This window comes from Periophthalmus magnuspinnatus, chromosome 21 (genome assembly GCF_009829125.3).
Source record: "Periophthalmus magnuspinnatus isolate fPerMag1 chromosome 21, fPerMag1.2.pri, whole genome shotgun sequence".
Classification (NCBI taxonomy): Eukaryota; Metazoa; Chordata; class Actinopteri; order Gobiiformes; family Gobiidae; genus Periophthalmus; species Periophthalmus magnuspinnatus.
Genome location: NC_047146.1, coordinates 24,416,807 through 24,431,165, shown reverse-complemented (window position 1 = coordinate 24,431,165; position 14,359 = coordinate 24,416,807). Strand labels below are relative to the sequence as shown.

Genomic DNA, 14,359 nt, shown 5'->3' with positions numbered 1-14,359 from the left:
TATGGGTCAAATCAGGACTTGAACATAAGAAAGACCCTGGCTTTGAGGGTGTAAAATAGTTGTTGTTAAATTGTGGTGCATTTAACCTTTTAGTCCTAGTTCACTCTTGGTTTAAGTATTGATCAGATCTGCTTAAGACCTGGCTTAGCTTCCACTGGTTTAATTCAGTTTGTTTAGGCCTAAATAGGCTGAGAATCACTGCTTAACACAAACATCAGGGAAAAATATATTTATAAAAACAATTTATTAAAAAAATTATAATTCACAGTTCATTGGAAAGTACAGCATGTATTCAATGTGACAAACAGTAATTTCAAATATTGCTTTGGTTATACAAGTACCCATCCAACAATGTAAACCGAATAACATTAAAATAACATCCCATGTACAAATATACATGTAGATCTATGAATTTACCTGTGTCTCAACAATACTACTATTATGTGAAAATTAAATACATTTAGATTTTCAAGGTCAAAAGGACAAACAGACATAACAGAATACACATTTTTTCAAACGACTCCAAAAACTAAATTTAAAATGTCTATAAAAGACAAGATTAGTGCAGAGCGACAGATCTGCACAATTCATTAAGAAATGACAGATAAGTTTGGTAACATTGGATCAGTGATGGCGGTTGTAACAGTATTAGGCAATTTTAAACAAAGAAAATCACCTAAATAACTTCATTTAATTGCCACCATCTTGTTCACAGTGGTTCGGAGATTTGTGTAACAAGTAAAATACATAACAAACATTCATACTACATTGATAAACAGAGCACTCACTCAGCTGATCTCCAAGGAGAGATGCGTTAAAAAACCTGGTAACAATTTGGTTTACAGTCCACATTCTAACAAGTAGCCAATTAGAAATTTACCTTTAGTTAATAGATAAGAGACAGAGAGAGAAAGTCCTTCAATTCTGCCATGCAACCCCATAATAAACTTTAAGACTAAATAAAAACATGTTTTTTTGGGCCTATATAACAGGAAGTACAGCATAGAAAATAGATTAGTGGAGGAAAGTGCAAATTAAAAGGTACACTATGGTTACAGAGAATGGGTGGTTTACTGTATGTTTAATTAAAAAAAAAAATACAGGCATAACAGCTCATTAATCTGTAGACTGCAAAATAAAGTGTTACCAGAAAGTTCTATTTAAAAAGTCAGACACTCAATGTTTTGACCTCTGCACAGCAAAGTACAGCCCACGCCATGACCACCACAGTTAATGTCACATTTCCAACATACACTTTGATCCAATTCAACTTAAATAAAGAGTAAATAACATTGGTGAAAAGTGTCTTGTGTCAGAAAAATACATTAAATAGGTCCCGCCACAACATTACAGTGTATTCACTCAAACTGAAATCTTAAATTAATATGAACAGTGCGTCTCATACATGCACTGTTCATTGCAGCAAGCATCACAAAGATTTGGGTCCTGTCCTGGTCGGGACGTCCAGTCGTGGTAATATTGCACATTATGGTTGACAAGCCTTCAATGACACTCAGTAAAAAGGCTCCAATTTCACTGCAACTAAAGCACCGCGGCTTCTGAAGCGGCCCTCGCAGGACAATAACACCATTGACTTAAAAAGTCTTCAATACAATCCTCAACACTTTGGAAATAAAACTCTGAACACAAAAAGGTACAAAAGACCCACACCTGCTCATGTGAAAAACAGTTTGTACATTCAAACTGATTTCATAAGTAACTCTTTTACAGTATCTTTGCTTCATGAGTTCACTCCTGAATATTTGACACACCTGGAGCAGGTAAAGACTGAGGCCTCATACACCTCAGACAGAGGAACTACTCAAGCATCACCACATTCTACAGGCCTGTGGGGCTTCATTCAGATGCGGGCAAGCCAGGTGACTATTGCTGCTGTGGGTTTGTTTTATAAATAAAAGAGGATAATGAACCATGTCACTAATGTAATGATCAGGTTTGACTTTCCCATTCAATATTTAAATAGTAAATAATTCATACAAGAATACTGGCTCCGGCCCCCATCTGAGAGTGTGACCCCCCATACTGCCCCATGCATTGCCTCAGTGCTCTATGAAGGCACTTAAGTAAATTGCATGTTGAAAATAAGGACATGTACTCACCTTAACAAATATGTAAGGTTTTCACACATCCTATTTTATTCTCCCACTACATGCAACAGTGCTAAACCACAAAGCATTAGCATCATTATTTTATTTTATATTGTTCTTGGCTGTGATCTAATAAATAAATCTAAAGCTGCATGTCACCAGAAAGTTGGACTTGTTTCAAAGATAAACTGATCTCAACATCAGCATAAAGGCACTTGTAAATAGCTAAGCTCATAAAAGATTGTAACAAGCCAGATGCCCTGAAGGCAAACTTGTGCAATGTACCATGACATATCAATTCCTTTGCTTATGTAGTGTTCAGCATTAAAGCATATTGTAGGAACTTTCACTTAAAAATAACCTTAGTGTTTTGTTCATTTGGTTTACAGCAGACTAGCTTGATGAGCCATCTGTATGCTAATGCTACAGTGAAGAGTTGTATGCAACCAACTTGTAAAATGACTTTTGGAAAGCGTCCTTTCGTCCCACTGTTGTTTCCATAGAATCTGAATAAACTATAGAACCGTATACCGCTTGGCTCTGGAGTGGTCACAGGATCGCTCACACATCTTTTGGGATCTAACTGTTATTATCAAACACTGTAAACATTTCATTAGTCTAGATACTGCATTTTGTTCTATCTCTTAAAATCTCCCATTAGTCTTTGCTGTAATTTAGAATAGCAAGTGTGTGAACCACTTCCAGTTCAAGGTTCATTCTGGAACAAAGCTTTTTTTTCCCCCAGTGGTCTCACATGCTCATATCAAGTTCTTGAATTGCAACAGGAGGCCATAAAAGTCAATGGCACCCATTTTAGAGAGCCAGGAGATGCAGTTTTTACAAGCCATCCTCATGTGCTATTGCCTTGCTCTTGTTCAAATAGCACCCTAGCAAGCTGGGAGCGCGAACCTAAACCCTCCAAATTGCTTTGAACACATCTGTGGTAGATCTCCTCACTGAGACGTGGGTTGCAGTTTTCGTAGCGGTACTGCTGATGTAGCGCTGGTTCGGTGGCCCTAAAAACGTGCAAACTGGAGTACTTCACAAACATTTCATAAATATCTAGAGTCTCCAAAATTTCCTCATTCTCTTGGACGTCGGCTACCATTTGAGTTCGCGTTGACATGTAATCCGAGTTGTAAAAGCAAGATTCATCGAAAGACATCCGGTCAAAATGTCCCGCTTCTTTGACCAAATCGATAGTGGTGGGATAAGGCTGATTGTGATAGGCCACCTCTGGGTTGTAATCCTGGAAATGTATCGGAAAAAACACTTGCCAATTGTTTATTGAATTCATGCGGCATCGGTTGAGAAATTCAGAATTGATATTTGAACTGATGCTAGCTAAAAAGAAGAGAGTATCAATTGGGTGCTTTTTTGAAATAATGTCCATAAACTTGATTTGTGATGGCGTTTCCGTTTTCACACTTATCCATGGGATTTTTATTGTAGGATATTTCCGTTCAAGCGATGCTATTTGACTCTTGACACTTGCAAAGATGTCATTTTGGGTTACCTGTTGTGCCTCCACAGGATCGTAAATAAACAAGAACGTCAACACTGCATTCTCACTCGTTTCAAAGGCATTGGTGGCAAAAACTTCGAGAAAATGTGTTACGTAATTTTTGAGTTGCGTTGTGAGCGGTATAATGATATGCACTCTCGTCGCCTCAGTAACATAGGGCATAGGAATGATTTCAATTTTGCTCAATGGTCGAACTAGGTGAACCCGTTTGGTGATTGACTGGCTATGACCTTTTTGGCTTTCCACTTCTAGCTGCAAGTCTAATATATACTCCATACCACGAATTGGATCAAATCTTCTGTACCCGTTAATCAATGATTGTTTTTTCATATGCAGTAGAGGCATGTATTTCTTATTGAGTTCAGCCAATGCGACTTCCATTACATCCAAAACATCCACGTGATCGATGCCTTTGAGTTCACATTTGGGAGAGCCATCCACACATGAGTAGATCTCTTCTTCAGTGAAGTACTCCCAGTTCAAGACCTCAAAACGCGTTTTGGGCTCGAACGGCGCAGTGACCCCTATAGGCCAGTGAGCGCTACGGTTCCCCTCGAACGCCTCCACGCTCACGTTCTTAATCTCCTCCTGTAGACAAATCAAAAAGAATTTAGATGATACAGAGATATGCTTTTTATTTCTTTAAAGCAATTTTTGAATGGATTGTACAGGAAAGGCCCTAGTTTGTTTGATATGGGACAATGCTCATTAATTAACATTAACCTTAATTAACATTAGCCTAGCATGTAGATCTTCAATCAGCAACAAACCAGGAAGTAAGGCTGGTGTACCGTTAGCAGGCTAGAAGTTATTAGGATTACAATGATGACAAATCTCGTTTAAAAACTCATTGCAGAGGAAAAAGTTTGGACCATTGCAAACTGTTTAAAAGTTATGTCTTTCTCACTTTTAAGATGGTAACATCAGGTACTTAATTAAGTAATTAATTAATTAAGAAAATTATTTAATCTACTCCACTAACCTTTGCTATTCCCTTTAACATTGAAACTGTAGTAAGAATGGCGTGTGATGTTGTGAACTCTTTGACTAGGCACACACTGAAATCAGCTTACCTGCAGCTTAGCGATCTCCTCGTAAGTCCTCTGTAGCTCCAGCTGGGTGAAGAAGCGGTGAAGCCGGTACATCTGCTCTGGGTCAGGCACTGGATGGACCGTCAGTGCCCTCTTGAACTCCTCACTCGCCTCTTTGCTGGGGTCCGAATTCTTCTTAAGCTCAAAATGGTAGTAGTGAAGTCCCTGGGAATACAAACACAAAGAAGTCCATTCATTCTTGGGCACTTAGGGCATGACAGAAACATACCTGATGTTATTACAAGCTAACTTTGTTATGGTGACTTTCTTACAGTCAAAAGTTACATGCTATCTAGGCAGCACTTCTGGGCTCGTTTCCACTCCAAACATGGAGGTTTAGACCATAATTGCAGAGTAAAGTGCAGACATGGGTGTATTTTGGAAGGACAATGGGGTTTTATTGTCAGTGTTTTGGATATTTCCTGGAGTTTTCTTGTTTTAGGAATGTTTGTATGTTTTGTGGTACTCTTAAAGCAAGTACCAAAATAAGACCAAATCCGATTAAGGGGATAGTTGATACAGGGCTTCCGTATACAAAGCAAAGCAGTGCCAAAATTTGGGTGAGTTGCGAAAAGTAAGAAAGCTACACGATATTCTTAGATTTCCCTTAGTTATTTTAGTAGGTAGAAGTAATATTGAAAATTAATATTACAACCCTTGTGTATTAAGCCCATTACTAAATGGGCTAAATACACAAGGGTTGTAATATTGAGTTTCAATATACTAACTTGAGTCACGATATTAAATTATAGTGCATTCAATCAAATTGTATTGTTTTTTTCAATTGCATATAAGACAGCAGTGCAATATTATAGTTAATTGCATTAGGTTAGGAGTTTCTTTACAGTATATAAAAGAAATAGCATTTGTGGGGTAGCAGGATCAGTGACTGCAATTACATGCCCTTTCAAAATCTGATTACTAACAGATTTTTTAGGTTAGATTATTGATATGACTAATGACAAGTAAACAGCTAAATCTGATGTGAGTAATGTGATTTCTTTCAGATCATGTTCCCTCAGATTTCTCATAGCATTTAAATGCACAGCATTTAAATAATCTTTAAGGTCCAGAGATAATAATAATCAAATTATCGTGTCTATGTAAACTCTGTCTTCACAATCAGAACAGCTTGTGAAGACAGTGTTTGCATGGACACCATGGCTTTGATATAAAAATTAAAAAAAGACACCAAGATAACAACTGATAGGGAAACTAGTATTGCAACGTATACTCATTTAAATAAATACAGGTACAGAATAAAAAGATCACATAAATGCAACACAATTTGACCTTTCCTAAATTTTAGAATGGTTTACTATAACAATAGTAGCTTCTTTAAAATTATGTTGTCTTTTTCTAGTTAATTTGTGTTGAAAATAACATTCTATTGTCTTATTTATTATCACTGTGTTATCAAAATCAGTATAAAGTCTTATCATGACAACACTGGTTCTGATAAACCTCTTTGTCACCCTTTCTAAAGTTAACTGCTTAAGACTCTAGCCTGGTACTGTATAAGGAGATTGAGTGTTTATAAACGTTAATCTAGTCTAATGCTGCTATTAAAAGAATAGCATTGTTTCTCTGGCCTTTCTGTGACAAGTGTTGGTCAGTGTCTTCCAGCTTATGGAGTCGGACACTCAGCAACGCTTTGTTTGTGTCTCATTGTCATCACTGTTGTCTCTAAAGGGAAAATTGATGTGAGGCCCTGTGTTTTGTTTTGCTCTTAAGTCCTGGTTTGTTAACTTCCCCCTCCTCCCTCTTATCTATCCTCAGCTGGAGCTCTTCAAACTTCTTGGGGGCACATTAGTTTAACCATGTAACTCGCCCACTCACATACAACAAGAGGGTTCGTCTTGCTTTTGGGTCCAGACTAAAATGAGAGCCAAAAAGACGTCTTCAACATATGTAATTTTGAATGCATGTACAGAAGTGAGAAAGAGATAAATCATGACAATTTCAGGACTATATATAAAGAACAAAGCAACATAAGAGTAGATCTGAAACCAAACTATAAACCAGGCAATGAATGAAGTCAAACCATGTCTAAAGCAATCATTAAACCAATACTAGACCAAAACTAAACTCCAAGGTCAAACTGATTCAAACATTTTATTTATTTAATATGAATAATGAACTTAACTCAATTATTTGAACTGTGTCAATATTTGCCCTTTTGAACCTGATACTCTTTAAATTTATTCTCAAATTCAAAACGACAAAAGGAAACAAAGGAAAGTTAACAAGGAACATACAATGTTTACAGTATCCAGAGTTATTATACAGAGACCACTAACCCAGAGAGGCTAAATCAGGACAAGATATTCCATTTAGCTTGACCTGAACTAGACTATTTCATAAAGCTGGCCACATACGGGAGAGATTGTGATCTATTAAGCATAGGATTTCACTACTTTTTGGCGATGTGTCAATAACTGTGAATAACTGTAAAATCATGACGCGATTTCTCACTATAATGGTTTGTTAAGACACGTATTTTATGTTGTAAAAACTACAACCAGGACTAACTCAGGAGGACTTAAGTAAGACAGAACCAGAACTATTACTATACTTGGACTAAACCAGGTTCAGAAAAGGCTGATGGCAGAATCCAGAACCCAAGACTAAACTACTGGGACTACAAAACCAGTTCTATGTTAGGACTAAACTAGAACTAAATCAAGACCACCTATCCACAATCTAAACAAGCATGCATAAAAGTATTTGCGAACATTTTATGTAGCTTTCACCCATTCAAACTCCTTGAAACGCCTTGAACTTTAGCGTGATGCATGCTAACAGGAAACTACAAACACACAAAGGGGGGCATTGCATGACAGGGTAACGGAGCGATCAGGCCTGAACATGTTTAACCCTTAGTGCTAATGACATTATAGGACCAGTGCATGTTGACCCACAGGGGATTTTCACACCATTGAACCTGGGTTAAACTGTGTTCCACTGCCCTGTTTACCTACTCGCTAGCTGAGTAAAAAAGGGCCACAGGGTATTAGAAAACTATGCTATATATAAATACCATACATGTCCTAGTGTTGTAGTTAACTATTTTATTATTTTGGGGTTTTGTGCATCCCAAGGGAAAAAGATGTTAGCTGTTGTGGCTGAAATAACAATTGTATTACATTGCAAACTGTTGCCAATTAAGTGGTAATAATGTTCAGATGTGTACTGCTTTTGATTCATTCATAACAAGAACAATGCAACTGTGGCCATACCGGCTTGTCAAACATCTGATCTTGTCAGATCTCAGAAGATAAGCAAGGCCGGGCCAAGTTAGTACTTGGATGGGAAACCGCTTGGAATATAAGTTGCTACAGTGGGGCACCAGTGGCAAAAATTGCTGTTGTGTTCTTAGGCAAGGGGCTTCACTCATATTGCCTAGTGTGACAGTGGTATGTGCTTAAGCGATGCTGGACATTGGCAGCCTTGCTTCGGTCAGTCTGCGCCAGGACAGCTGTGGCTACAATAGTAGCTTATCACCAAGTGTGGAGTGAATGAATAATGCACTGTAAAGCATCTTTGAGTGTCCAGAGAAGTGCATACTGAATACATTTAACAAACCAATTCATGCTTTACCATTTTTGGCAGTTCAGAGGGAGTAGTGAAAATATTTAAAATTTTGTAACCTTATTTTAGTGTATTTCCTTAAATCCTTTTACTAGTATTACTAGTATCACTTAGTATTACTAGTATCACTGCTAATGCTACAACTGCAACGTCAATAGCTTGCACCTATTAATGGTTTGTACTGGACAATAGACATAAATATTAAAGAAATCAACGGTATAATGATAGTACTATTACCTAACTAGCCTACGACTACTACATGATTTGAGGAAAACTACTTCATTAAGTCATTTTTGTGCTTAGTCCGGTCCCAAGGGCACAGTTAGACGTCAGCTGTTTGTTTTAGGGGGAAAATAGGACTCCCACGCTGATATTTTCCACAGCTGTCCGATTCATAACGATTGACTGTGCACAGTGATCCCCCAGAGCTGAACCCTGATTGGCTCATGGACGCTGAGCAGATTTAGCAAGTCTTGAAACAACAAGGCATTATTATCAGTGAACTAAAACAAATGCTATCAATTAAGTATAAACAAAAGATACTACATTAAAAACAGCCATTAGTCAAGCTTAAACCAAGATGAAACTGGGAATAAGTCCTGGGTTACAACCAGTGGTTTCCAACTTTATAGTCTCAAGTACCCCCTAAGCTTTGTCTCATACATTACCACCTAACTAGGCACTAAGCACTAGGCAAACAAAACTGTTTAAGAAATGATAATAATAATAATAATATTTGACAATGTATTACTAGACTATTTTATTAAGATGTCCAAAATCCTCCAAAACATTCTTAAGGATGTAAGAATTACTACACATTTTATTTTATTCAAATACTATAAAATTTAACCTTTTTCATGAAACTGAAACTATTAAACCCTGAGTGTTCTCGACCTTCTAGGGGTCCCCAAACTCCTGGTTAGGAAACACTGCACTAAACCATTGTAGGGGTCTAACTATCCAACCAGAACGTAATCAGGTCCACATCATGTCCACAATAGATCTGAACTAAAACTAGACCAGGACTTAAGGTGCATTACACTTGAATAGAACAGGACTGATAAGACGAGATAAAAAAGTAAACTGGTATGGTCTTGTGCTGAGTGAATGAATATTGCACTGTTAAGCGTCTTTGAGTGTCCAATATATTAATCCAATGCATTATTATTATTATTATTATTATTATTATTATTATTATTATTATTATTATTATTATTATTATTATTATTATTATTATTAATTCCAAACCAGACCTAAACCAGAACAGATCTATGACTAGATACAAGAACTAAAAGTAATCTCACCTCATGTTGGCTGACACAACTGGTGTTGGTGTAATCAATGATGCATCTCCCCAGCCACTCATCGGGTCTGGCGCTCAGAATGTCATTTCTACAATTCTCCAAAAATGACTGTAGTTTTAGCAGTAACATTCGGGACAGGAGGAACCCATAGCCCCCATAGCAGTACTTCCCCTCCATCTCTCCACCTATGAACTCCGCTGGACATCCCATGTACAGTTGCCTATCAATGCTAAGATGGTCAACCAGTTCTTTGATGCGGTCCGCTTCGATGTATGCGTCATCTTGCACCAAATAAAACCAATCGTATTCTGTGATGTAATGTTCTAGGATGTATTTTACGGTTTGATACATGTTCCAGATTTGCCGCTCGTCTCCGTGTGATACGACAAACATTCCGTGGGGTATTTTCCGGTTCCGTGTCCCGGTGAAGAAGATGACTAGGTCCAGGTGATGGCTGATGGTGCGGTTGACGGCCACGCCCAAAGTGTTCAGTGTGTTTTTGGATGTGAGGACCCCAACAAATAGGGGCTCACGGATGCCCAACTCAGTACTCACGTATTTGGCCCTGAAAAATAGAAAAAAATAAATAAATACAATGAATAAACAACTAGATAAAATACATGAAAAAGTTCTTTTGTTTCAACTATAGTCATGTTGATAATTAAAGGTGCAAGTAACTTAAGTCAGATTCTATCACCTGCCGTTTCAAAGGAGATGTTATTGCTTTGCCTGGAATGTTCCATAGCATGGCATTAAATATATGAATATCTATAGAGACAAGCAGGTGATGCTGCTGGACCAATTTATTGGTCAGATTCCTGGATAAACATTTTTCAAGGTATTTTTGAGAAATAAAACGTGTAGTTAAATAAATGCCATGATGATAAGTTTAATACCATACTGTGGAAAAATCCAGGCAAAGCTACCTATATCTCAACTGATATAGGTAGCGGACACCCCTCACCAAAAGTCATTGCACTTTTAAAGTGCAGAAAAGAAAGATGAATCAATGTAGCTACACTTTGCCAAGGTGCCGTTTCCATCTTGCAGTGTTAAAAAGAAATAGTGCCCAGACCTGGCTTCAAGGCAATTTCAGTAGTATTTTTTTCCATTGTGCCAAAATGTACTTTTAATTGCAAAAGTGAAACTAAATAAAATTGTCAAAAAATATCTTACTATTGGGTTGAAACTAATTGTCATAACACAAAATAAAGCAAAACAATATGCAGAGTACTGCTTCAATTGTATTCTTTTAAGTTCAGACAGTTACGATATTAGGCCATATTACTTGAGTTAAATATTTTCTCCTTCTTCAGTCAAATATGTAGAAGTGACGTGGTGTGGTTCATCTCAATGGAAGAAATAGTTGTCTTCTGTGAATACCTTACATAGTCAGTTTGATTCAAGGTAACCATCACTTTCCCTATGCATACAAAGACACTACTGGGACTGGACTTTGTATGGAAAATACAGCCTGCTCAAATGACTCAATTATTCAGTATGAGTAAAGCTTTGTGTCACCCAACAGGTTTTAAAAGTATTTTAAGCATTCAAGTAATTGGTACTATAATTATAACAAAGATATATATAATTATATTATATAATTACACTAATTATAATTAACAAAGCAGTAGGCAAATATAACATAGATGTGAATAGAACTCACTAAAGTAATAATGAAATAATGACTGGTTTTGGTATAGGATTAGTAACATTTTCACCATGATAAAAGTAATATGGTATAATCACTTCACAAAAAGGAAATTTCCTGAATAGACGATTTTTTAAGTTTAAGTCTGAACACTAATTTCATATATATATATATATATATATATATATATATATATATATATATATATATATATATATATATATATATATATATATAAAATTTAAACTTTGAATAACCTTTGTTTCTTCTTCGTTTTTAACCTAGAAGACATCTGCATTGTGTTATAAAAATGACATATGAGAATGTCCAGTACTTTTGCAGAATTACTTTAAGTACAGCTAATGGTAGGTTCGCATTGTTTGAAGTTTCATTCCCACGTGGTCCCCAGCTGATACCTGCAGGTCAACACCTGGTAACGGCCACTAACAGAGTACTGATTTATTATCAGTCTCCCCTAAGTGTAAGGGACTGAAGAGGCAGGCCTGGTCCTCTATAGGTTACTGTAATCTGCTCCCGAAATAGTCCCCAAGACACAACTTCTATTGATACTATCCATGGAGAGAATTCAGCAGAGGGGATGCCCATAAGTAGACATGGCTTATCCCTACTTCTAAATCTCTCAATTAAGACCATAAAGTAAGTTTGTGATGTCTAATGAAGTTCAATTGAATTAAACTTTCTATTAAAACAAGTGGATGAGACCACTTTTTTCTGGCAAGTGGTGTGCGTAATTGCCATTGGGATGAATTAAGGTAATGGTGAGATACATACCTGAAAAGTTTCTTTGGTGGACTCTGAGGTTGAACTTGCTTATACGGGATGATTTTTGGTTCAAAGTCTTCCTCTGACTCCACATCGTTGCTGCTGCCCGCTAAGGAGTTGGGTTTCCTTGCCCCACTAAGCAGTGCCTGTTGCCCGACACTGCCATCCTCTCTGTCGGTGTCACCCAGGTAGCACGTCTCCTCCGTCCAACTCACGCTCAACAAACTTAATGTGAAACCCAAAGAAATGCCAATGACCACCGGGCCGAGCGACCGCAGGACAGTAATAAGCGCCGAAAATCTCATGTTGTGCCCGGGCTTGCTTTCTGTCCTAATCGGTCCCGGTGCGTCGCTCCTCAGCGTCCCAAAATAGGCTACAGTCCGCCACCGCGCCACCCTACATCAAGTCTGAAATGAAGCAATCATTTCCACACGAGAGTTGAGGAAAGTTATCTGCTCCTTCCTTATAATTTACGCAGTTTCTTACGTGTCAGTCGAGCTTCTACCTGACTCCTCCCCCATCCGAGACCAAAACGCACAGATAGGGGGGGGGGGGGGGGCTTTTCAGCCAATCATCGTGCGTTTAGCTGCTCAAAGGGTGGGACTTTGTTTAATCACACGCGCTGCTGTCTCGAGGAATCTGGATGTAGGGCACTAAACTAAATCCACAGATGCTACTGCTGCTACTGGGACAGACTATGGCTGTGTGTGCAGTGTAAATGATCCATGTTACAGCCTTATGGAACTAAAAATAAACTCTCCATTTATGATATGCTCTTAAAATCCTGAAACCATTATAGGTTAAAGTAACCTACTGATGTCACAACTCACAATGTGATTAATTGGAATGTTCTGTTAGTTGAATACCCATTGTTCTTGTTATGGTTGAGTAATAGCGCTACACTTTTCCACTCATCTGTTGGGGACAGTGCTCAAAGACCAGCCTTTTCTTACTTGTTGCAGAAAGTTTCTCAAAATCCATCAAGGGGAAATCAGGATCCAAGGTCTGCCCAGTCTGTGGTCTTTGACCCCAAAGGATACTCCTCTCAATGTGGAGCAGTAGGTACTCTAAGCTCTTATATTTGTCAGGCATCTTCTCAAAAGGAGAGGTCAGCAACTATGTAGAAGAAACAACTTCCATGTACTTATCTTGTATTATGTACTGGTGGTGAAGGACAATAATCATCATTATCTATTAATGCACATTTTCTTGGAGTTTGCAGAACTGTAAAAAGTAAAAAAATAAATAAATAATAATAATAAAATAAAAAAAAAGCTCTAGTTTATATCTGTTATTTCCGTTTTATTCATATATGTCTCCCAAGCAAAGTAGGTCAAGACCAACAACGTGCATGATATTCATTATATGTTCATTATAGACTCAAAACATCAAATTAAGGTAACAGCATACATTTACTGTTTTCTCAGAACCAGCTGAGCTTACCTTGTAAAGTATAGATAGATCTGAGCGCCTCTGTGCAGAAAGTATTCACTTAAGGTGCATTGAAATCGATCAGACATACACATACTTTTATGGTTAATGTCATTAGAATTTATCCTCGTAGCCACATGATCATGATTGCAGATAAAGTGGGCTGTTTTCTTCTTTAGATTTAAACAACTTGATTAATGCAAATATTTTATATCCACACATTTTATACCTATTTTAAGTTTGTGCAACTAAGCAATGGCAGTTACCCTTGCTATATATCATAAACAAATTATATTTTCTTCTGGGAGAGAAAAAGCATGCCTCCTGAAGCCTAATGCAAAGTTGTTTGTGTGCTCAGTTAGACTAGGAATTATGCCAGATGCTCTTTGTGTCACAACCTTGTAACCTGGTATCAAGATTTCCCATTGTAGCTCTTTGTAGATTTACCCGTGTTGTAACTGGAGAATATTATGTTGTTGATTTCAATACATTTGTTGTAAAGAGAACAATTCCATTCTAAATTAGATACAATGAGAGACACACAAACCCCTATTTTCCTGGTGTCAAGCGTAACGTGCACATCTGGTGTGAATTGTGTATTACTGTACAGTATTATGATAAAATAAAGAATAAATAAAATATAGCATACTTCCACATAACATGCTTGTTTATTGCCATTACTTCACCCTGTGACCAGAACAAACAAACAAAGCTAATCTGTGCCCCCTTGTGGTAATTTAACACCAACTTTCACTGTCCACATTAGATAAAGATAGATTTTCATCAGATTATATTATAAAATCTGAAAAAAGTCTCCTTTAAAACATTAGTAAATCATGTAAAAAAAATAAAATTATATATATATATATATATAT

At 37.2% G+C, this 14,359-nt stretch overlaps 1 protein-coding gene across 1 annotated transcript; it reads right to left on the bottom strand.

The window, feature by feature from the left end:
* Positions 1-229: 229 nt before the first annotated feature.
* Positions 230-12,570, bottom strand: chpfa (chondroitin polymerizing factor a). The gene is made up of 4 exons (XM_033986864.2): positions 12,063-12,570; positions 9,620-10,184; positions 4,707-4,889; positions 230-4,221 (listed from the first exon to the last, which is right to left on the bottom strand). Exons 1-4 carry the CDS (start codon positions 12,356-12,358, stop codon positions 2,959-2,961), a joined length of 2,307 nt encoding a protein of 768 aa, XP_033842755.1. The 5' UTR covers positions 12,359-12,570; the 3' UTR covers positions 230-2,958.
* Between the last annotated feature and the right edge of the window lie 1,789 nt (positions 12,571-14,359).

What these genes read in the sequence shown, in the direction of transcription:
- chpfa (XM_033986864.2), bottom strand. Translation starts at nt 12,358, where the DNA reads ATGAGATTTTCGGCGCTTATTACTGTCCTGCGGTCGCTCGGCCCGGTG. An exon ending in CCACCAAAGAAACTTTTCAG is followed by an intron (nt 10,185 to 12,062) that starts GTATGTATCTCA and finishes TCTATTTTTCAG; the next exon opens with GGCCAAATACGTGAGTACTG. An exon ending in AGGAGATCGCTAAGCTGCAG is followed by an intron (nt 4,222 to 4,706) that starts GTAAGCTGATTT and finishes ATTTGTCTACAG; the next exon opens with GAGGAGATTAAGAACGTGAG.